Raw genomic sequence first — 22425 nt, forward strand, 5'->3', positions numbered from 1 at the left:
GGGAGAGACGCTTGCTGTGCGTCTGCAGTTGAAAGGTGGACAGGCCCAGCTGGAACACCTAGCTGTTGCACACTCATTCCCTCGACTGTGGGCTCAGTGGTGCATGTGCATCTCGGCTGTTTTGCATGTTCCACGGAAGCGCCGGGCTGGTTTTATAGCACAGTGGAACGTGCCACACTCACAGTCAAATTAGTTTTCGTATGTTTCCAAGCTTCACGGGGGGAAAACGCGGGAATTGTTTCCCCTCGCTCTTATCAAAAAGGCTGGAAAGAAACATCCGATAATAAAACAGTAACTTAGCATTCATTTACAACATCATTCTGTGTACAGTGCAGTTCTGCCTTCAGAGACACATCATGGCTTTTATTTGAGTGGGGAAATTATCTGATGAAAATCTATTTTTAGTTATTTCAGCTACACACTAGTATATTTTAATCTGGCTATCTGTCTCTACACACACATGCAGACTTTCCGTGTATTTCAAGAATAGATTTGGTTTAGATATGATTCAAACATCTTCACCTTGGCCTATATTTGAACCACAAAATCCTCTCTGTCAGAAAATCTGAGGTATATAAATGACAAAGCCAATGAGAAAAGCCCAGAGAGAGATAAAACATATCACATGATGGGTTTTTTTTTCAACTGACCAGGACTTCATGTCAACATTATGTTTCCATGATTAGCTGATGCTCAACAAGGGAGATACTTAAATACAGCCTGTATTTGTATGTTTACTGTATGTTAGATTGATGGGTTGTTACACTCATATACGCACTGTTACACTCACCTACGTTCACAATGAAATCATGCAATAAATGTGTGAAAATTAATTTATACTATGTTGGGGTTATATGGATGTGACAGATGAAGACGCTTCACAAAGGTCAGCACGTCACAGACAAGCATTTATTGGAGCTAAAAAAAAGCGATATTTCCAAATGAACTGAAAACTTCCAGGTGATGAGCATGAGTGTGATGGGGACAACTAGAGTGTAGAAAATACAATCTGCCAAGTGGCCAGCAGCCCATACAGTCAGCATGCAAAGAACAGATGTCACATTCAAAATCCTTTTTGCCACAGCTTAGCGTGAGCGTTGAACTGTAGTGATTCTCCAGTGGAAGAAATTCAGTCAGATAAGAAGAACAGGGATTCAAGTCATTATATGCATATTAGATCACTTAGAGCCGGTTAGGCAATTGAATTGATTATACAAATTCCCTTTTAATTAACGTAAGTTTGAATAAATTAAGAAAATATTAAATGCCTTCTCTATGTCATCTGGGGATGTGAGTAGATGTGTATTTTTTTTTCTCAGGGAAGGCAATAGTATATTGCCTACTGTTGAACTACAGCTGTCAGTTTTTCTTAATCACAACACTTCAACTCCCCTGACATTTGGAGTAAAAATAAACACATTCGAGGAAAGTGAGTGGCAAAGCCCAGCTGTTCTGGCAGCATTTCTCCAAGATGTAAAGTGGGAAAAATAAAGTGCCGAGTGTGTTTGGAAGTAAGAATCTTGACATTTCAACGGCTCCGCTGATGGATTCAAGCGTGTGGGATGCTTTTGGAAGAACGTGCTCCCATTTGGCATCTCCACACAATGAGTGCGGAATTAAACCGCGGGAGCCCAATTGTTAGAATTTAATCCAGTCGAATTCGGCGCGTACGCGGAGGTCAGGAGAGGTGTTGGAATTAAACGAGAGGCGGCGTTTGTTCGGAGGCAAAGTCGGCCGGACTGTTTGTCTGGCTGGTTTGTTTATGTACGTGGCCGCTCAGACTAATAAGACGGGCAAGCAAACAAAGCCAATGCAGGACAATGTGATCAATGACCTCCCAGAGTTCATGGAGGGGGCACAAAGGGGTTTACTAAGGATGGCTTAACCACCAAAGGAACAAAAACCTCCCTTACCTTCTCCTGCCTAGCCCACTGATGAGACACCAAATTAGGGTCAATGCAACCACCAACCAAAGATTGATCATCACAACATCAAAGTCCCACATGTAAATCCTGCCTTTTCCAGACATCAGGGGTATTGATACAAACCCCTCCCAGAGGGAAGTTGCTGGTTAGAAACCAATATTCCTCCTGGGGGGTACTCTGACCCACCCCGCTACAAAGACCTGAGAAGTCTGAAAAGTATCTCCTCGTGAGAGGGTTGAAAAGTTTATCCTCACCATCCTCTGCAGACCTGCCAGGTGGGCCCCTTAAGCAACTGTCCAAAGTTCAGAGGGGGTTCATTGTCCCAAAGTTACGCTCAAGGACACTCGCATCATCAACCACGGTGTACTAGAGCAGCTTTCAGGGAAAAAAAAAAAAAAAAAAACACAGAAGAAGAAATCAATCAAGGATCTGAAAGCAAGCTCAGTGTTTCCATTTGGGGTGAGAGTGGTCAATGGAAATATGATATACAATTACACAAACAGCAAGTTCCCTTCACCCAACACACCAGAGGCCCTTCGGCCCCTCCCCCCGCCCCCCCGCTGCTCTGTCACTCTGTAGAGTTTTTGGTTGAAGTTCCACTGTGGCATCCGGCTGTATTGCGGTCTTGGTTTCACCTCCCACTTCCTTTTTTTCTGTTTTTTTTTTGGCCCTGACGCGTTTCCACCCCTGAATTAGAATCAACTCTTTCCACACTGACTTGTGATATCAGCTTGTCTTCCTCTTCATGCTGACAGTGTTTGGAAACTAATAAGAAATCCCCGGTGAGGTCAAAAACCTATCTCTCCAATCCCTTACTCCACACCACGTGACAGAGATAGGGCGGGGAGGAGGGTGGGGGGGACGGCAACATCAAAAACCCACCAGATGTTGTAACACAGAGAGGAAATCTCTCACAAACCTCGGCGATAAGACAGAGGCAATAAAAGCCCCGAGCGCTTTTTTTAAAATCTGAAGCTGTTTAATTATTGCAAAGCAAAGCGGCAGACGCTACATCTTTATTTTCTTTCAGGCACGTGGGCTCCTCAGTCGTGATAGTTTTGTGTGAGAAACTGCAGAGTGGCAACAGGTTTCCTCAAGTGGAACCTCTTGATGAAGGCCTGAAGGTTCCATTTACCTGTTGAAGAAGAAGACGGAGACAAAAAGAAAAAGAAAAATGATGAGCATGTGACAATTTGATAAACCTTATTCCAGATTCAGGTCCATATTAAAAAAAAGAATCAAGTACAAAAAACACAGACATACATAACAACACAACAGACTGAGGTATACAGTATGTCTAACTTGAAACATTTCAGATACAAAAATATCTCCTTTGACCCTGTGATTTAAAATGCTAACAAGTTTATTCAGCGACACATTTGAAACCTGACAACCGTCTAGTGCAAGATTTCACACGCACCCGGTGCCTTCTACTCCCTGGTGCATGAAAAAAGACATATCTCATGACCACTCGGCCCATGTTTAAGGGACCTGAAGCTTAACTGAGCAGCACATGGCTCTGGGATGTGAGTCACTGAGAACAGCGACGCTGAAAATAAAACATGTTGCTGTAATGATGGAGGTGGGAGCGCAAGGACGTATTGGCAAGGAGATACGATTCAATTGCCTGGACCGTTTTTTTTTCTCCCTTCCCTCCCCTTTTAAACAAACACCAGACGGCCATCCGGCTGGTATGACAATATCACTTCTTCGATTTTGACAACCGCCGAGTCCCTGCAGCTTCTCCTCCCTTTCCGCAAAAAAAAAAAAAGGAATAGAGGAGGGGTGTGTGTGGGGGGGCGGCAGGGAGGGGGTGGGGACAACCGAGTTCACAATTATCATTCCAAACCCTGGGTGCTTTTCAGACTCGCAAACTTCGGACGCTGCAGAGAAGGAGCGTGCGCTCTTGGGTGCACATGAGACAAATGCTCTGTAATCCAGGGAATCACTGACAGTCTGGTATTTCCGTATGTGGAGTAATTACATTAACAGACGCTCAAGAATTGCGGGGGGAAAGTTAAATCTTTTTTTTTTTTTTTTTTTTTTTAAATACAGCCAACTATTGAAATTGTCCAAAAAAAATCTGCTGAAAGAATGGTTTCTCAGTTAGGTTGCTGACGCTGAGGCGTCGCTGCTCGCCACATCTGCCTGCAGCTCCGGCTCCTCGTCGTCCTCGGAGAGGCGAAACTCCTGCATCCTTGCGTCGAGTCTCGACCGCTGACGCAAATAATTGTTATTTTCACTTATAGGGCTGACGGATTTTATTGCATAACGACTAGGTTTTAACTCCCGCGTGGATGATGAGTTTGCGCGCAAGTCTCAAGCAGGTACGCGCAACCTTTGGAGACGCCCTGTATACATTGAAGCCCAGGGGAGTCACAGCTTAAGGGTAGGAGGGGGGGGGGGGGTTTGTCGTGCGCTGAGGCCTGCGCTGTGAGCCCCGCATGGAAGAACACAATGAATAATAACCGGCAGAGTGGTGGATGGGCGCCTGAATCTCGCCAGGCTCCTCTGTGAATGAGGTTGCCAACAGGGAGGGCAGCGATAATCAGCTGAGGGCAATGGAATCAAGTGACCCGTCTGCATCTCGCGCCACGGTCACGTGGCCCCCACCGAGCCCCCCCGTACCCCACTATGGCCCCTCGTGGCCTGTGATTCACTGGGTGATAATGTAACGCCTCTGCAGACCCCAGAACCGCCCTGCGTGTCTGGAGCAGAGAGTCCCCCAGCCTCTGGCGTGACGCACCGGGCTGGAGGGGGAGGCCCTTTGGGGACAACAAAAGGATCAAATCAATATGGGGAAGTGAGCTACGAAGCAGATTTGACTGCGACACAGTCGCGGCTCAGTAGTTTGACTTTCGCCTTCCCCTGCGATGAGGAGGCCTGCCGTACAGCAGTCTTAGTAGTGTTGTAGTACTCGAGATGGGCCTTGGTCTCAAGACCGCTTTAAGAGTTTTGGTCTAATCTGGGACCAGTCGAGACTCAGCCAACACTGCAATGAAACGATAATAACAGTGAAGGATCCAGCTGCTTACTAGTTTTGCCCTGTTTGTGACACCCAGAGTGACACGCACTCTTATTCTGACTTAATTTGCTTTTTGATTTTATGAAGCAAAGTTGCTATCTTTGAAAATGGTTCAAAATAGCTGGCAGAGCAGCAACATGTTGAAGAAAATTGTTGAACGCTACCTTGCTGAGAGGAAATATTGCTGTTCCATTTATGTAAAGGCAAATTTGAATGAAAAAAAAGATACTGGTCATTTGTTCTGTTTTGTTGTGATTTTTCTTTGGTACCTATAGTCTTGGTCTTGTCTCGATCTTGATACTCTCCAGTCTTGATAAGGTCTTGGTCTCGGTTGGCCCGATCTTGACTACAACACAGAGTCTTAGTCACTCAGTTCACCTAAACGGGGGAACGTCACACTGGGGATCATTTGATTGTGACTAATGATGAGACGGGGAGTGAAATAAAAAAAAAAAAAACACACACACACCAGGCACCACTTGTGAGGCTTTACAAACATAATCCTGTCTATGGCTGTGCAATCGTTTCGAATCCAAAATGAGGAGATTTCACAATATCTGGAGCTATCACGCCGGCTGGAACCCTGCAAAACGCCGAGACTTACGAGTGACCTTAAAATAGGCTGCTTTCTGTTTGTAGTGCGCAGACGTGTTTCCACCTCTCCCATCTGCCGGCTCATGGAAAGGACAGATAGTGTGGGACCTGAGGGCGATGTTAAAGTCTTCCTGCCTCTCCTTTTGTTTCCACCTTGCATCTCTGTCTGGGTATGGCAGGAAGATGGGAACTGCTGTGAGGTGACACAGAGCTGCTACATTTAGTGGTGTGGGCGGCGTCCCTGTTAAACCTCTTATAGACTCTCCGAAATACTCGAAAAAACCAAGTGATGGTTCGTGCAGCATGTTGAGTAAGAGGAGCCATGAGAGGAGGAAGAGCGGCGCTCCGCTGTCACACAGTCATAATACCGCAATCCCGACATCGTGAAGTGGAAATTTCTTTTTGGACCCCTCAGATGGGCAAGTCACATGTGCTGAAACACCTTGAATGGCCATGTTATATGTTAGGATGTTCAATATATTATTTTCTTACTGCCCGATAAATCCTGAAAAAAAGGTTCATGTTAACTTGTCTTTCATATCATACATTAAAATTATTTGTATTGGTGTGAATGGAAGTACTAAGGGTGTGTTGTAATGTGACGTATGTTGTACTGTGATGTTAATTTGTGATGTTTGTACTGCCAAGTTCATATTGTAAAATTGAAAGTACGTCGACCCCAGGAAGAGTAGCTAATGTCGCTAAAGGCTAATGGGGTTCGGAATAACATGAACATATCATTTATTCTATTTAAAAAGCATAAAATGCCAATCAAAAAAGTTCATCAAAATATACATATATACATATATACATATATATATATATGTATATATATATATATACATATATATATGTGTGTGTGTATATGTACATATGTATAAATATTTAATGTCAAAGTGTTAAATAAATCTTATATGTGTATATATACATACACACATAGATATGTGTATGTGTATCTATCTATACATATCTCTCTCTCTCTCTCTTGCTATGTATATATATATATATATATATATATATATATATATGTATACTTATATCTATATATACACATATATGAAATATTGTGAAATATAACATATATAACATAATATATGAAATATAACATATGTGAAACATTTTGACATAATATCCATAGATATAAACTTCTATTCCATTGAGTAAACTAACTCCAGGTAAATTTCTGTCAATAATTACCAATTATTTACACCACAAAAATGAACGTGAGCAGAGGCTCCAAGCTGGTTATGATTGATGGAGCAAGATTTTCAGAAACTTTCACCCTAAAATCCCAAAAGTCAAAGTGCCCCTTCAAGGCAGCCGACTCCTGGCTGAAACTCAGACCCTCTGCAGCAACCAAATCCTGGCTCTACCCGGCTGCACGCAGCTCTGATTAATGGTAGAGGCAGTGGGTGGGTGGTAGACATGGATCTGCCCATTACCACACTGCAACACTGCAAATGGCTTCAATTACTTTGGGAGTGTGCTGAGCTGGCAGTGGGGGGCTCTCGGAGGCAAGATGAGCAGCGCTAGCTAGCCCCGCTGCCTGCCATCCATCCATTCACTGGCGCGACACACCATCGTCACGTACGTCCTCGCCCGTATAATTTACCATGCAGACATGGCGAAGGGGAGGGCTTGTTAAAAGTGAGCAAATTTAACTTCCTAATTAATTAATTTTTTTTTTGGTTTTAGCCGGAGCCTGGTTGCCGCGCTTGTCTGCGGTGGTCCTGACCCTGGAAGGGAGGAGGGGGCTTGACGTGTAAACAGTGCGTGTGCAAACTACCGTGTAGGCTGCTGCGACACTTCAAAGGCCTCCGCGTTCCCCTCCCCCGGCCTTGTGACACTGTTTCCCTTCCACAAACTGACTCGGTGGCACTCGACAGTAGCAGGACATATTGAGCGCTTGCCAAGTGGCTAACAACTATCACGAGGGCCTGTTTGCCCACGCCTGCCCTCCACCCTGGCACCGGGGCAGGCTGGAGTCGGGGACAGCCTCCCAGAGCCAGAGAGAGGGATAGAGAGAGGGAGAGAGAGAGAGAGGGAGAGAGAGAGAGGGAGAGAGAGAAGGGGATTCCCTACGATCACGCCCCCTGCGACTCGGTGCCAAGAGCGCAGCCCCCCCGTAGATCCCCCTGTAACAAACCAGCTGTCTCCGCCGGTTCACTGACCCACATTCGTACCCCACCCCCGCCCCCCTTAAACACAGGAGGCCGCGGCCGTACAGCGTCCCGTCTCCGCTCTTTGAAGCGACGGTCCGAGATGAAAAGAGAGAGAAAAAAAAACAAACCAAAAACAAATTTGCGATAAAATTGAGTCAATGACTGCGCTGCTGGAAGTGGAAAACGATCATTAGGAGTCTCCCACCCACGACTAAATGCTCTCCCTTTGCAAATCACATCAATTAATGTCACGGGCGATGAAAAATGCTCTCCGTGTCACACCACATGGAGGGAGGACAGACGCTAATAAGTGAACATACTTAACGGAGGAGGTGGGGAGACATGGGATTCCCTCTGCTCCGCGTGCCCGCGCGGGAATGCCGCGCTCGTCGCAGCCGTCGGGCGAGGGCCAATAAATAATAAATACAGCAGGTACATCATTCAATTACAACCCAAACAGTAATAACTGTGAAAATCATGCGCCTATTCACAGAGCGCGGCTCGGCTCTCCTTCTTAATGCCGGCGCGTCACGCCGCGTCTATTTCCATCACCCTCTTCACAAGGGCACTTGTGCTCCGCCACAATTGACCCATCAAATGAAACATTTGATTATCCGAGAGAGGACGACTTAATTTCATTTCCCTCGAAAAAAATAAATAAAAATGAGCGGGCAGTTTGCAGGAGAGAGGAAGTACAAGGGCAAGAGTTAAACTCATCCCGCGGATTAAGGATGGGTGGATCCACTCAGTTCAATTGCTTCACAATGCGGTGGGTGGGGGGGAGGTTGGCTGGGGGACTGGAAGCAGAAAACGAGTCCGCTCAAGTTTATTCCCGCCCCACCAGCCCTGAAAATATATTAAAATATTCTAAATAGCAGCCTCTTATTCATGCCAGTGTTTTTTTTCTCCTCTAGGTTAACCAGTTTCGACACGGCGCGCCAACAATGGGGACGAGAGCTCATCTCTACCGCTCCAAAATGTGAGGGCGAATACATAAAACACGCGGAGGTACATCTCTTTTGACAGTCCTCGTTCGACATCAAACGCGACTCAGGCTAATGTGCCGGGATCGTTTGCCTTGCAAAGCTGTCAAAAGGCTACACGCGGCGGAGACTGACAGCTCGGCACGCTCACGGCCGCAGCGCCCGACGTCTGGAACCTCCCTGATCTCCCCTCAAATCACCCGCTGCGACCCGACTGGAGCAGACAGAAGGGCACGCCTCCCGCACTCCGCCGCAAACACCCAGGTGCGGCCCACCTACAGAAGTGTCTTCTGGGGGAGGAAAAAGTCAGAAAAACTGCGGTTTGAACAAAACAAAAACAAACACAAAAGAAAACCTCTCAAACTTGACTTTTTAGACTCAAACTAAGAACTTGATCCGAACTTGATGTCAACAGCAAATGGGATGAACGCATGAATAAGCAGTGTTGGCTAGTAATCTATTACTAAGTAATCCACTACTGTAATTAAACTAGTTTGGTTTTTTTTAGTAATGGAGTAATGTAATGGGATTACTGTGGCAAAACTGGTAATTATATCAGAATTACTTTATCAAGTAACAGTTACATTACTTTTATGAAATATTGATTACTATTATAATATATAATAGCTATGAAATGCCTTATTATTCACAAAATGTCTGAAACTTAGAAAAACAACCGATAACAGCGATGTCGCAGATTGATGACGCAGCCGTGCATGCAGCGTCATTGATATGCGACGACGCACCAAAACAAGCATGGCGGCAGCAAAAGAAAAAACAGCGATTGCATTTGTAGCTGGAAATACAAACATTATTTTGAGTTCATCTCGTCTAAATCAAAGAATACTGTGGTTTGTTGTACGTTATGTGCAGGAAACAAGACGTTAACTAAAGTAATTAGTAATTAGTAATTGATTACTTATGAAACAAAGTAGTGAAAGAAGTAATTAGATTACTTTAAAAAAGTAATCAGTAATCAGTAGTTGGATTACTTTCATGGAGTAATCCCAACAACAACACTGTGAATAAGACGCTGCATACATGGTCAGGCCGACCCGTGCAGGTGTGTGTGTGTGTGTGTGTGTGTGTGTGTGTGTGTGTGTGTGTGTGTGTGTGGGAGCCGACCGTGCTCACACTGACCCGACAGGCATCCACGCTGCAGAGGAATTACTCACCCACCATCATTAACATTCGCAAGGATCAAGCACTTGGAGTAAAAGATCTGACGCCACACTCGAACGCTCTCAATCACACGCACATGAATGTTTGCAGATCGTCCCTGAACACTCACGTCTGCGTGAAAAATAAATCCGGACCACAACCTGACATGAAGGAAACAACAAACAGTGTGCTTCGCAAAGCAAGTAATAATAGCGGCACATGCTAGAAATTTTGAACGCTAACTAAACAGACAGTCGACAAATAATCCGATTTAATTTTTGCGCTGCCATGATATTATCAAAAACATATAAAAACTCATCTGTAAACTTCCCTGAAAACCTGCAACCACAGAAACGGCTCCATTGAAACGCTGGTCGGGAGTTTGAATACCTCGGCTTTTTGTGTTTGCTGACTCAACAGCTTACTGTGAGCAAACCACTGATGGCGCACGATAGACGGCGTCGTGTCATGGAGGCATTACCACGAGATGACTTCTCCCGCTCGGTGAGCGTCACTGGTGTTTCTGGAGGCTGCTGGAACAGCATGAACTGGTAGCGGTGGAAGCCACACTTCTGCGGTGGCGTCGGAGGAGCGTAGCCTGGGGAGAAGCATCAAGACGTTGAGAAATATGGCAATATACATTTTCTACAGTGTTAATGTTACATGGTCAACATTGATTACTAACTTAAAAGCACATTGTGCCGCGTTTATCTTTCAGTCAGTGGCCAATGGCCAATTTTATTAATATTTTTCATGGCTATTTAACATTAATATACCGTGTGTGTTGAGTTCCTCGAAATATAGCATTTTATAACAACATTATTCAACTAGTCGACCTTGAGGGTTTTATTAGCATAGCACTACCTTGCGCTAGCCAGCTGCCACTAAAATACTTTATAAATGGATAGCATATAATGCTCCCTGCTTGATGTTAATATTTCTATGGGTTTTTTTATTCAGTCACCATCACACCGATCCAGGCCGATACCTCATGTTCGGACTTAGCTGCCATGAAAAACCTTCTTTTTCAAGTTATTTATGTTATTTTGTGTTTGTTTTGGCAGCCGGCCCGTTGAACTCAGTCCTGACTAATGTTGCTATCTTCTATTGTCGGTGTGAGTATTACTGAGGCAAAGTCATAACGTCCCGGGAGAAATGGTGTAAATGTTAAGCTTCATTTGAACACAATTAAATAAGGAGCTAAGCTGACTCTGTGGTCGCAGAAAAGCCCCTTCTCTTCCTGGAATATCGTTGATTGTGTGCGCGCGTATGAGTTTGTGTTGATGTAAGTAAATTTGCTTGATAAATATGGTCTACCTAAAAGGATTTAAGAAACTGCAGCAGCAGCACGATAAATACAGCCTCAGTTCCTTCCTCGTCTGACACAAAGCTGACATGTTCCGTGGAAAATAGAAGCTCAAATTGTGAAATTTTAAAATATGTAATTTACATTGTATACCTTACATAAATCATAGCATCTCTGTCAGTCAGACCTACCAGTGAGAGTTGTCCCTTGTATTTTTCCTTCCTTAAGGCCGCTTCCCTAAAAGTCAAACAAGGACTAAGTCAGGCAAAAAAAAACGTTTGCAGGATTTGACAAGAAAACGAAGGTTATGCAAACAACAATTTAAGACACTAACATGATGGAAATCCTCCTTAGTTTCATGCTGAGAGGCAAAACATATCCCGTGCTTGCTTAACTCCGCACCCTCTGTCCCAACAAAAGAGACAAGAGATATTTTTGTCTGCAAAGCCACTTTTGTTATTCTTTAACAAAATTCCCCCCTTTTGGTTAAATTTGGGATTTTAGTTACACCGAATACAAATTGCATCTCACAAGATGATGACGATGATTGTGAAAAAAAAAGAAGTTTTTTTTTTGGGGTGGGGGGTGGGGGTTTATATTTTGAACTTCACCTAACATCAACATAAAATATCAGAATCAGTTTCCAGACACAATATGGCTTTCAGGCAATCAAACTACTAAATGGATTTTTGGGTGGCAAAGTCCCATATCATTAATTGTATTTTCACCCCCCTGTTGCCTAGAAACAGAAAATGTGTAGCTCAGTGTGATGCGCTAATATTTCTCATGAGCGGTATCTACTGTATCCGTCGTGTAAAAGGCTGCCATCCTCGAGGAGGCACGCAGTCGGGCACCTCAGCCTGCGAGACGCAACGCAGGAATGTTTGTTTAATGGCCTCGGCTGCTCACTGCAAGACGGCTGCATCCTTGAGTGGGAGGGAAAAGGACTAAATATGTTGTCTGTGAAATGGCCCAGAACCCACTTGAGGTAAGCATGGAAGTCCCCATCACAGGCATCAAATTACTGGTCTCAGCACCTACTTCGTCCCTCTTTTCTCCACACACAGGCTCCCCCAACAGGGTGACAAAGGTACTGTGTCACCAGACGGTGCCGCCAGGACAAAAGAAGTTCAGCTTTTACAAACCTGCTGGCTTTATGTTTGGCTTTATGTTTGCCAAATTGATAAGCACCAAACTATTGTTCAATGACAATATGCACATTAGCCTCCAGGAACATGGATTTACCAATACACTCTCATAAGGTACATGTTGTATGCAGTTATCATTTTATTTTTACACACTTAAACGGTTGAAAATGTTATGATTATATTTATTCATCTAGATTAATTGCACATATTTTTGGTGAACAGAACAAAGAAACATTACGCTTGTGTTGTAGTATATAAGTAGCTAAACGCTTGACTAATAGCCGTCTGACCTCTTTCGTAAACACCACTGCTGACAAGTAGCAACTGATGAAATACTAATCAGAAGGGACCGTGGTGGCGCAACATAATGCTGCAACTCTTGCTGTCAGAAGGACGCCGCCTGTGTGCCAAAATGACTGTGGTGCACTCCGTAATGATTCATTTATCATGAATAACGTTGTTATTTTTATTTCTCTTTGAGCAAACGGCTACGTGACAAAATCAAAGCATGTGCTGGGCATCGGCTCATCTATAATCCTGTGACTGCTGTTTGGTAGATTTAGCGTTAAGTACTAGAGAGCAGAACGCCAGTGTTTACACGGTCTGCTAAAATACAGAATATTAGTTTCAAATGTGTGTTTCTTCACCCCCCCCAGCCCCCCGCCCGATCAGTGAGAAAAAAAAAGCTTTATTTAGAAATAGCAAGAGTCCTGCAGCCTGCAGGATTCAAACCCATTGCCATAGCAACAGGTAGTCAACATTTGAGCGTGCAACATTATTTTCCCACATCTTAACGCTCGCTCTCCATGTCACCCGCTGCCCTTTTAATTTCATTAGAATACAGAGAAAAAACAACAGCGGTGATTGCAATAAGGAGGGATGCAGCCGGGGCCACCGCAGACACAGTCGGTCACGTGCTCACACGGCCGCTATAGAAATATCACTTTTGCGAAGAATTAATAAGAGGCGGTGAGACAGCGGAGGTGACACACAGAACCGTGTTGAGGTCCTTTGGCTCCTGATGTTCACTGGGGAGGGACGGACTGACTCGCACTAATCTACACGACATTCTCACTTGGTGGGCGGCCTCCCTCAGGGACCCCGCTGTGGGGGCGGGGGCCCAGCGCGTGAAAACTTCTCACCGCCAAGTGATTGACAGCATGCGACTGTTAACTGTGCGCACGAGGAGCAGTTCAGCCTGCCAATCTGGTCACTGCGCAACATCAGCCTGTTGGAAGTTAAACGGCAAAGCTGGAATTATTTTTTGGGCAGTTTGATCTTTCAGGACAAAGTTATAGAGAACAATACAAATATACAACTTTGTGCCGAGCCATGAGGTATTGGGCAAGAGATAAAAAAAAAGAAAAAAGAGTCTGTCATTTAACAAAACTAAAGTGCACAGGGAAGTGGCAACTTTGATAAGGAGAATCCAAAGATGTACGGTGCTAATCTTGGATCAATAGCACTCTCAGACAGTCTGATGAGCTCAGGGTTAGAAAGTGAGCAGTGCTGAGAGACTGCACACTGAAAAAATATATATATAAAAAAATAAAAATAAAAACTCCATAAAGGAAACCGGAGGTTTATGATCTAGAGACCAAAATAAAATATACCTGCTGACACAATTTGAGAGCATGAAAGTTAATCCGATAATAATCCAATGGAATGTACAGTGTTACGCTTCGTTAAAAACGATTATGTAATAAATCAGTAATACGTTGATGGTGAGGCAAACATCTCACTATTGCATCTTACACGTTGGACTCCACAGGAGATCGTGCCATCGTGTCAACAATCCGCAAATGTATATTCAGCGGGAATAAATGTATCTCCTTTGCAGTACGACACGAAGAGCAACTGCAGTGTGTTTATTTTTGGATGGTGTGTGCTGACCTCGCGCTGAGGATAGAACTTACATAAGCAGATGTCGAAGAAAGCGGCAGCTCGCTCACTATGCTCGCTCCTGATAAAAATGCCGGACATGGCGTGCAGCCCTCATTAACATACATTTATATATCTATTATTCACCATTGGCGAGTCGATTAATCTGCAGTCACGGCTGCTGTGTCAACTGTTGGGAATTTGCACGTTATGTCATTTCGACGACTGGAACTTGAGTAAGGAGCTGCTTTATAATCTATGCAGATACCAGGGATAACTGGAAGGAATGAATATGTCGTCTTTTCTCAATGTGTTCTTAGTTTATTTGGATTTAAAGTTGGTTAAAAATGAAAATGTAAAGAGGCCTGATCAAAATAAATGACAAGGAAATAACACAAATAACCCATAACCCAAAATAACAGAAAAACCTGTGGAGACTCGTTTGATTTGATCCCGATTCTGAGTTTGAGTGATATAAATACACTTAGATGAGCTCTTATGCAATTGCAAATAATATCATACCAATTTACTTCAATTAGATACATTAGAACATTTAAAAATGTTCAGGCGTAGTACAAGAAAGCAAAAAAAGGTTTTCTGCCTTTATTTTATGATTAATAGACGTCTGCCACCAAACCTTAACCAGACAATCACCACAAAAACATAGCAGTCCTGATTAGAAGACGTTCTGCAATAATTAAAGGGTTCTTTTTAATTTTTATTTAGCCGAGTGAATAAAATGTAAACAGAACTGCGAGCACAATAAACAAAGTAAGTGCATTAACCTTGGCTGAGATGGAGCGCGAGCTACGGAGTCAAACAAAATGGGAGTGCATTTTTTCGTGCTCATATGAGGGGAATACCCATTGTTGTAGCTGCGATGGTGAATCACACAATGTGCAGTGTGGGTGAGGCAGGAGCTGTCAGAGAGATAAAACCAGACAGCATCAAAAAACACTGTTTACTACATAACAGCGGATAACGATGCACTCAGAAATATAAAGGTGCGCCAGCCTTTCAAGGGGAAAAGCGGCGTTTAGCGCTGTGAAATGGGAGGACGCGAGGAGAAATTACGGAGAGGCAAACTGGGACAAGCCCAACCTTAGAAAAAAAACAAAACCCAAAAAAACCCAAAAAAACCCAAAAAAACTTTGACTTCATAGAGATAAAATGGAAATATAAACACAAACCTAAAAAAAAAACCCCAAAAACAAATTCTGATATGAATCTGAACAATAACACTGGAACTCTTTGCACAGAGAATTTTACGCTTGGTTGACTGTAACCCAAGCTAACTGAGGCAATTAGTTGTTAATCTAGTTACGGTTGTCATCGTTTGGCTAAATATTTGTTGTACTGTGTTGACATGGCTGGAGTTTCTCCAGGCTCTCTCCTGATGTCGCTGTGGCAGCAGGGGGTGCAGCGAGATGGGCCTCTACCTCTGCACGCCGGGCTGAAGTCCAAGACTCATAAATAAATAAATAAAAAAAATGGCCTGTGAAATAAAAGAGGGAGTCACAGCTGACCTGACCTCTGATGCACGTCTGTGGAGGTGGTCACGAAAACAGATGCGAGTACGATGATCACCATGCAAAACAAGGCGCGACTCGTTCCATTAATGTCTTTCCTGCTGAAGTGTAGGAGTCAGCGACCCTCCCCGCACGCACTCCAGATCTGGCGTAATGGACAACTCATCCTGCCTCTCCCTTGCTGTTCGCGGTGGCCCCGGCTTGTCTTCCATGTTATACTGACTCCATTTCACACTCTGACTCAGACAAAAGCAAAAAAAAAAAAAAAAAAAAAAAAAAAAAGGATCCTGAGCAACCTACACGCTATGAGCGATGAATAATTCTGAAACGTGGACAAAGCGATGCAGCAGAAGCTTCATCTGCGGGTCACGAAATAGCCCGACTCCACCGACAACCGCAGATACTCAGCGCAACAACTCCGGCCCTCTCCTTACAAGTGAAGCGGTGCCAAGAGCGGTCCGGGGCCAGCTAATTTTCTCATAAATGCACGCAACGAGTTGAAAAAAAAAAAAAAGAGAGGGAAGAAGAAGGAAAACAAACACGCAAGCGGCAAACAAACAAACTCACGTCGGCGTTATGGCAGCAGTTTTTTCTTTTTTTTCTTTTTGTGATATTCTCCGAGGAGAAGTTGGATACGTGAGCCCGTGTTTGTGTAACGCGTCTACATAACTTCCGCTAGGAATCCTCCGACGAGAGCCGCTGGGTGGGAGTCGGAGGGGGCGGTGGGTGGGTTGAAGGGGTGCGGTTTCGACCAGGAATACCCGCTTCGCCCAGCGAGCCCTTCTCCTCCAGGCTGTGTGGGAGAGTGCTTCCCTTTGTCGGTTACTCACGCACCTCCTTGTATGTACATCCACCGCTTGCTTCCCCGCCTCCCCCATCCCACCAACCTCGCACCCCCACCCCCCAAGCACACATCTACCCCCCCCCCAGTAAACCCACACCTACGACAATCGGCACCCACGTCCCTTCGAGAAGAAAAAAAGCAGTTCTGAGAGCATCATTCTCCCTTTTACTTGCAGTCAGGCTAACAGACGGGGAGAGAGAGCATGACAGATGGTGTTCGCAGCTCTATTTCTGAGGCTGGACTTGTACCGCCACAGCCACCCGCGTCCCCTCCTCTCTCCACCCACCCCCCCCACCCCTCCACCCCCCCAAGCCTATTCCACTCAAGCCAAGTACTTATAACTGCCTCCTCATCTTCGCCTCGGTAATCAGCCCATTCATTTGCAGGGTTATTGTGAATTAGAAGTCTGCGTCTCACCAGGAAAACCTTGCGCTTTTTCAGGTTAAGTACAGATTGTTTTGGAAGAGTGAATTCATATGACTGCTTAAAAAAAAACAATGGAGGCGAGAGAAGGGGCTCAATCTTCTGACAACAGCCTCTCATCAAGCCTCTTGGTGTACTGTGAATGATCGGGGAAAAAACCAAACAAAAAAACATAAGCTTGCTTTTCCGTAACACTAGAGACATATATAGTTTAAAATGTTTAAACAGAACTCTTTAAAAGTGCAGATATTGTCATTTTATTAACACACCACAGCCGGCCATTTGTGTCCCCTGCATGAATGCTGAACACCAGGTGTAGGACACAAACCACTCAGGCCACTTCATCCCAACAGCGCAGAAAAACTATTTTTGCGATGGGACTGAAAACGGGTTAGAGTCATGAAAAACCAAAGTGCAGGTGTAACTGAACTCAAAACACTGTGGTCTAATCTATCATACTACACCCAGAGGCCATCCTTTGTGAGATGGGACCAAATTGATGAACGAGAAACAAGGGCTGCGTTCAGACTGCAGGTGCATGTGATTCCAATCAGGTTCCTCCTCAAAATTTTAGGGCTGACTGCCCACACTGTTTTTACCGATTTGGGATCTCTTGTTCAGACTGGGCCACATTATTGACCTATCTGACAGGTTGCTGTAGCCACGACGTCAGAGTCCAGCGTGGCGTGTAGTGTGTGACGTCATATAACTGCGATCAACTTGGCTTGAATGGAGCTACTGTATCTCCCCAAAGACACTGATGGGCCAATGAGTTTCCTCCTCTGTCCAGGGACTGCTGTTTTCTACTTCTTCTGTCCGCTCCATTGCGTTACAGTTCCGCACCTGGAATGGCGCCCTCTGGTCTGGCGCATTGGGTCTTGCGTGGCGTAGAGTGACCTCACGGACAGTCAGAACCAATTGGTGTGTTTGGAGCTGTTCAGACTGAGACGTATCTGTCCAAATTAGATTTGAATGTGATTTGAGTGTGGTTTCAATATGTTTTGCAAAAATCAGATTTCATGTGATTTGTGACTGTTCAGACTACAAAAGAGCCATCCGGTTTCAATCTGGATCGGCTAAAAATTGGATTTTGGCTGGCAGTCTGAACGCGGCCAAGAAGTGGGCAACTGCCGTTGAATTATGAAGACAAGTTGGATGTTGGCACGGGTGTCGCCATATAGAGACAATGTGTTCACTCCCAATGTGCCTAATCTGCTCCAGACTAATGCAACCGGGGCCGGTGCAGCAATCCTCATGTGAGCAGCACGGGTCGATTTCAGCAGGCCTGTGTGAAAGCTAGCGGGGCGTCACCCATGATCTGCTTCACTGCCCCAACAAATTAACCCATTTAGCAATTTAGCCTGCTAGCCTAACGGCTCCACTCTGGAAACTCATTTGGCCTCGGTAATGAACTGACTAGGAAACACAAACAGTCCAGTTATTAAGTGAACTCCGCACAATTATCAAGCTCACCTGACACGCTGCCACGCACCAAACCTACACTTAAATTGTGCTCATTATCGGGGAAGCGTACCATTTCTCAAACCACTGACTTCAGAAACTAGCCGACCAAACTCATTACCGCGCTCGTCTCTCCCTGCTTAATTTGCATACATTACAAACGCACCTTGACGAAGTGGCCGTGCTGGCCTGGTCACCTCGTTCTCACGGAGCAGATTGGGCTTAATCGGGCACGGCACGGGCCAGATCGAGAGTCTTTTAATGAGATGATCTGGTCCAACCTGGACGCTGCTTCCCGAGGCCCTCGCCGGCTCCCGCTCGCGCGCCCTGTGAGCAGTGGCCGCTGCCTGATGAGCCTCCACTCAAGGAAAACGCGGAGGGAAGCCCAAGCCTGAGTTCCCAAGGTAACAGTCAGTTTGAGTGGGGGCTGGCTGACTCATTTAAAAAAGGGAATCCTGGAACCTGAACAAGGCTGCCCACTCGGCCCACCCCCGGCTTCATCAGCACAACAAGCAAACAAGGCGCTGACATGTCCCCACACAGGGCTTCCCACTGATGGGGGTGGCACTGGAAAATCCCAGCCGGAGTTTGCCTTACAAGTAGCATCAAAAGGCGCGGGCACACACGCACACGGAACAGGCAGGCGGGCCTCGCTGCTCCATGGTAACAGCAGCTTCCGGCACTGGGACCATAAAGCCATGGAGATGTTAAACGGATGGGTTATAATGGAGCTGTGTGCCCACAAACATAACCCGGCACGTGCTGGATTTGATTAATAGGTGGACAGATATGAGAGGGGGTGGCGGTGGAAAAGGGTATCGGAAGATTAAGCTTATTAAGAAAGGCAACGCGGCTAATGAAACTAGTTTTTGAAGTGTGAATGGTGACACAAAGTAAATGAGCGCAGACGGCGTTTGTGGGCGAAGGGTGCGGAGGAGGAGCGGGAGAGGAAAGGGTGGAGGATGAAGGAGGAGTAGGTGGACAAGAGAACGAAATCTTTGCCCACACAATTAATCTAATTATTAAGAAATTAAAAGAGATTCACAGGCGTGTAATTGACCGCTTAATTAGTTCAAGGTCGGTCTGGTCTTTTTGACTTTGGGCCACAGTGCGACCAGACATGAAAACCTGGTAAAGCATCACCAACAAACTAGTCACAGCCACAAGTGTTTCAACACGTGGCGTGTTGAAAAAGGACAGTTGAGTCAACGATTGCTTTTGAAAGCGTGTAATTCATAGGAAACAATGGCAGCTAACAATGTGAGGGAATAAAACAAAACAAAACTGAACAACACTTTTAAAAACCGTAAAATACAGCCATCAAAAAAATAAAATGAACACGTGCAGTCGGTAATCCAGGCTGTTAAGAGTAGCCATTTGATATGCTCCCATCCACAGTTACATCTGTTGATAAGTATAGTTCATTCAGTGTCTTTAGTCATTAACAACTGAGAGCGGGTACAAAGGGATTTAAGAGGCAGCATTACTGTTTTGAATCACTGGATGTTTAATTCTTCTATTATAATTGAGGTAGGAGTGAGACAGAGGTTATGGTAACTGCTGGAAACCTGTCCCACTTCACAGAAAGGTTAATGAACCTTACAAGTCCTATGGGAGATGGAGTATGCTGTTAATTTGACAAACGTGGGAAATAAATGCTTTTATGCTTTTATTGACGGTGACCAATAGCGGCCTTTGCTGAAATGAAAGGTTTTAGTCTTTTGGGTGCTTTGCGGCGAGGCAAAACAATAATGTGGAATGCATTTGTTGGAAGAAAACTAAGTACATAATTGTTTGAGTAGCAATTTCAGGCCAAAAAGCATCTTCATTATTAATTCCCACTTTTTGCGGGAACATATACGCCACAAAAATGTACAGTAAGCTAATGTTATGAAACATCTGCCTTCATTTTGAATACATTTGTTGGAATGAGGGATTTTTTAAAAGCTGTACTTTCAAATCTACATATTTCCTCAGTGGATTTAATGCGCCATTGGTCTGGGTTTTCATTTTAACAGGGACACCAAGGGTGTAATATATCGACAGCTTGGGGAAGAACGTGTAACGGTGTCACTATACCAGAATTGGTTTGTGGGTTAGAAGGGAATGAATGCAAAAGGTGGCTGCGATACCTCTGATGAGGACAGGGGTTTAGGCATAGGACCAACTATGCATAGTGTGCCTGATTAAGAGATTAAAAGGATAATCTCCTTCCCATTCAAAGAGCCTGACGGAGGAAGGGATCTGGTTTCACAAAGATAGACTCTTTACTATACCTTTAATCTATCCAACAGGCAGGGTTCAGACATTAAAGTCCATCCGTTCACCGCAAAAAAAAAGGGGAAGTTTTTTTTTCATTTCTAAAAAACTAGAAGCCTCTTTTGCAGTTTATGCCACCATACGCACCATGCCTTTATTTCCTGCCCAGTGACAAACAGCCAGAATGAAGAGGATGAAGATGTTCGCTATCCTCTCAGAAATAAGACATCACAAATCCAACATATTGTCGTTCAAGGATGCATATTATTGTCTTAAACTGATCCCAGGCCCTTTCATTGGATTGTTTGTTTTATGGCATGTTTTTGTTAAACTAGAAAATATCAATACTATCATCATTAAAAGTAGGGTATGTTTCAGATAAAACTTGAGAATATATTTAAAATCCCCTATACCCTTTGTGGGTGAACTTAACTTGACATCCTCTTTTGAGTGTGCGCGTCCAACTGTTCAGTGTTGCAGTATTGATGGCAACAAGGCAATTACCAGGAAAAATCTCAAACGCAAATGCATCGTCCATGACTCTACCACCAACTATTGTGGTTCAATAAACACTCCTCTTCGTCCTGCTGTTCACTCTTTGACATCGCGAGCCCAGAACTAACCCTAAGAACAAAAAGGCCAAACAACAGATTACTTGAGACACTAACATGTCTGTTGTCACTTCCCCACAACTGCTGTTGGCGTTTTGGTTCAAGAAACTGTTTGCAATGAAGGTGTGACCATCACACCCTTTCACTCCAGAGTCAGATATCCCTCACTTTTTATGAGTGGTGTCTGTTGTTCATAGATTTAATATATCACAGCTGGAGTTCAATATTCCACATTTACAACAACAAATGGACTTCCAACATTCATGCTTCCTGAAGGCAGGTCATAGCAGAGACAAACAACCAGACAATTTAGACTTGTCAATTAAAGGTGCAGTGTGTACAATTTTGAAGGAAGCCCATCTGACAGTGTCAGGTGTGCTTCCTAAATTAAGAATGGTGGCACAAGATGGCAGAACCGATTTGAAGGTGGGAAAAACAAATGACTTTTATTGTACTGCGAGTATACACTTTAATTTATTTATTTATGGGCAGCATGTTAAGCTTTTACCAATATAAAAAAATCATAAATCAAGCCAAATCTGCCTTATGTGCAGCACTTTGGATTGTGGGAGGAAGCAAGAATACTTGGGCAGAAAGCCATGCAGACAGCAAACTCAACACAGACTCAGGAGATGAACCCGCAACCGGCATTGAGGCAGCGGTGCTAACCACTGCACCGCTGTGCACAATCAGTCAGGTGACAGGCAAAATGAGATGGTGCTAAAATCTAGGTTGCCACAATTAGTGAGTACTGACAGATGAGATTCCTTGAGTGTTGGTTACCATTAAGGGTTATTACAAGCCCAGTTAAAGGCCCAGTATGTCAAATTTGGCTTGATTTCTGATTTTTACATAGGTAAAGGCTTCAACATACTGCCCGTAAATACATTAATAAAAGTGTATACTCAGTACAATAAAAGCAATTTGGTTTTCCCTCCCTTGGAACGGTTTTCATATATATACTGTAAGAATATACACAGAGCCATAAGGCTCTTTCTCCTAGCTAGCTACCATCTTGTGCCACCATTTCTTAGGGAAGCCCACCTCACGGTGCCCTCAATACAAAACACGCTGTCATGCGGCCTTACTTAAAAATTCTACACACTGGGCCTT

The 22425-nt window shown here is 44.4% G+C and overlaps 1 protein-coding gene across 2 annotated transcripts in view; it reads right to left on the reverse strand.

Moving 5' to 3' along the window:
- Positions 1–895: 895 nt before the first annotated feature.
- The window catches only part of pebp4 (phosphatidylethanolamine binding protein 4), a 52663-nt gene continuing 31133 nt past the window's right edge, over positions 896–22425 (reverse strand). For both annotated transcript variants that reach the window (XM_076039091.1, XM_076039090.1), the window contains 3 exons: positions 11348–11393; positions 10332–10448; positions 896–3060 (listed from right to left, as the gene is read on the reverse strand). In XM_076039091.1, coding sequence (XP_075895206.1) covers positions 2969–3060; positions 10332–10448; positions 11348–11393 — 255 coding nt within the window. In that variant the 3' untranslated portion in view covers positions 896–2968. The remainder of the gene's footprint in view (positions 3061–10331; positions 10449–11347; positions 11394–22425) is intronic.

The sequence above is a fragment of the Nelusetta ayraudi genome, unplaced genomic scaffold (genome assembly GCF_046127955.1).
Source record: "Nelusetta ayraudi isolate G7.1 ecotype Tasmania unplaced genomic scaffold, CSIRO-AGI_Nayr_v1 ptg000058l, whole genome shotgun sequence".
Classification (NCBI taxonomy): domain Eukaryota; kingdom Metazoa; phylum Chordata; class Actinopteri; order Tetraodontiformes; family Monacanthidae; genus Nelusetta; species Nelusetta ayraudi.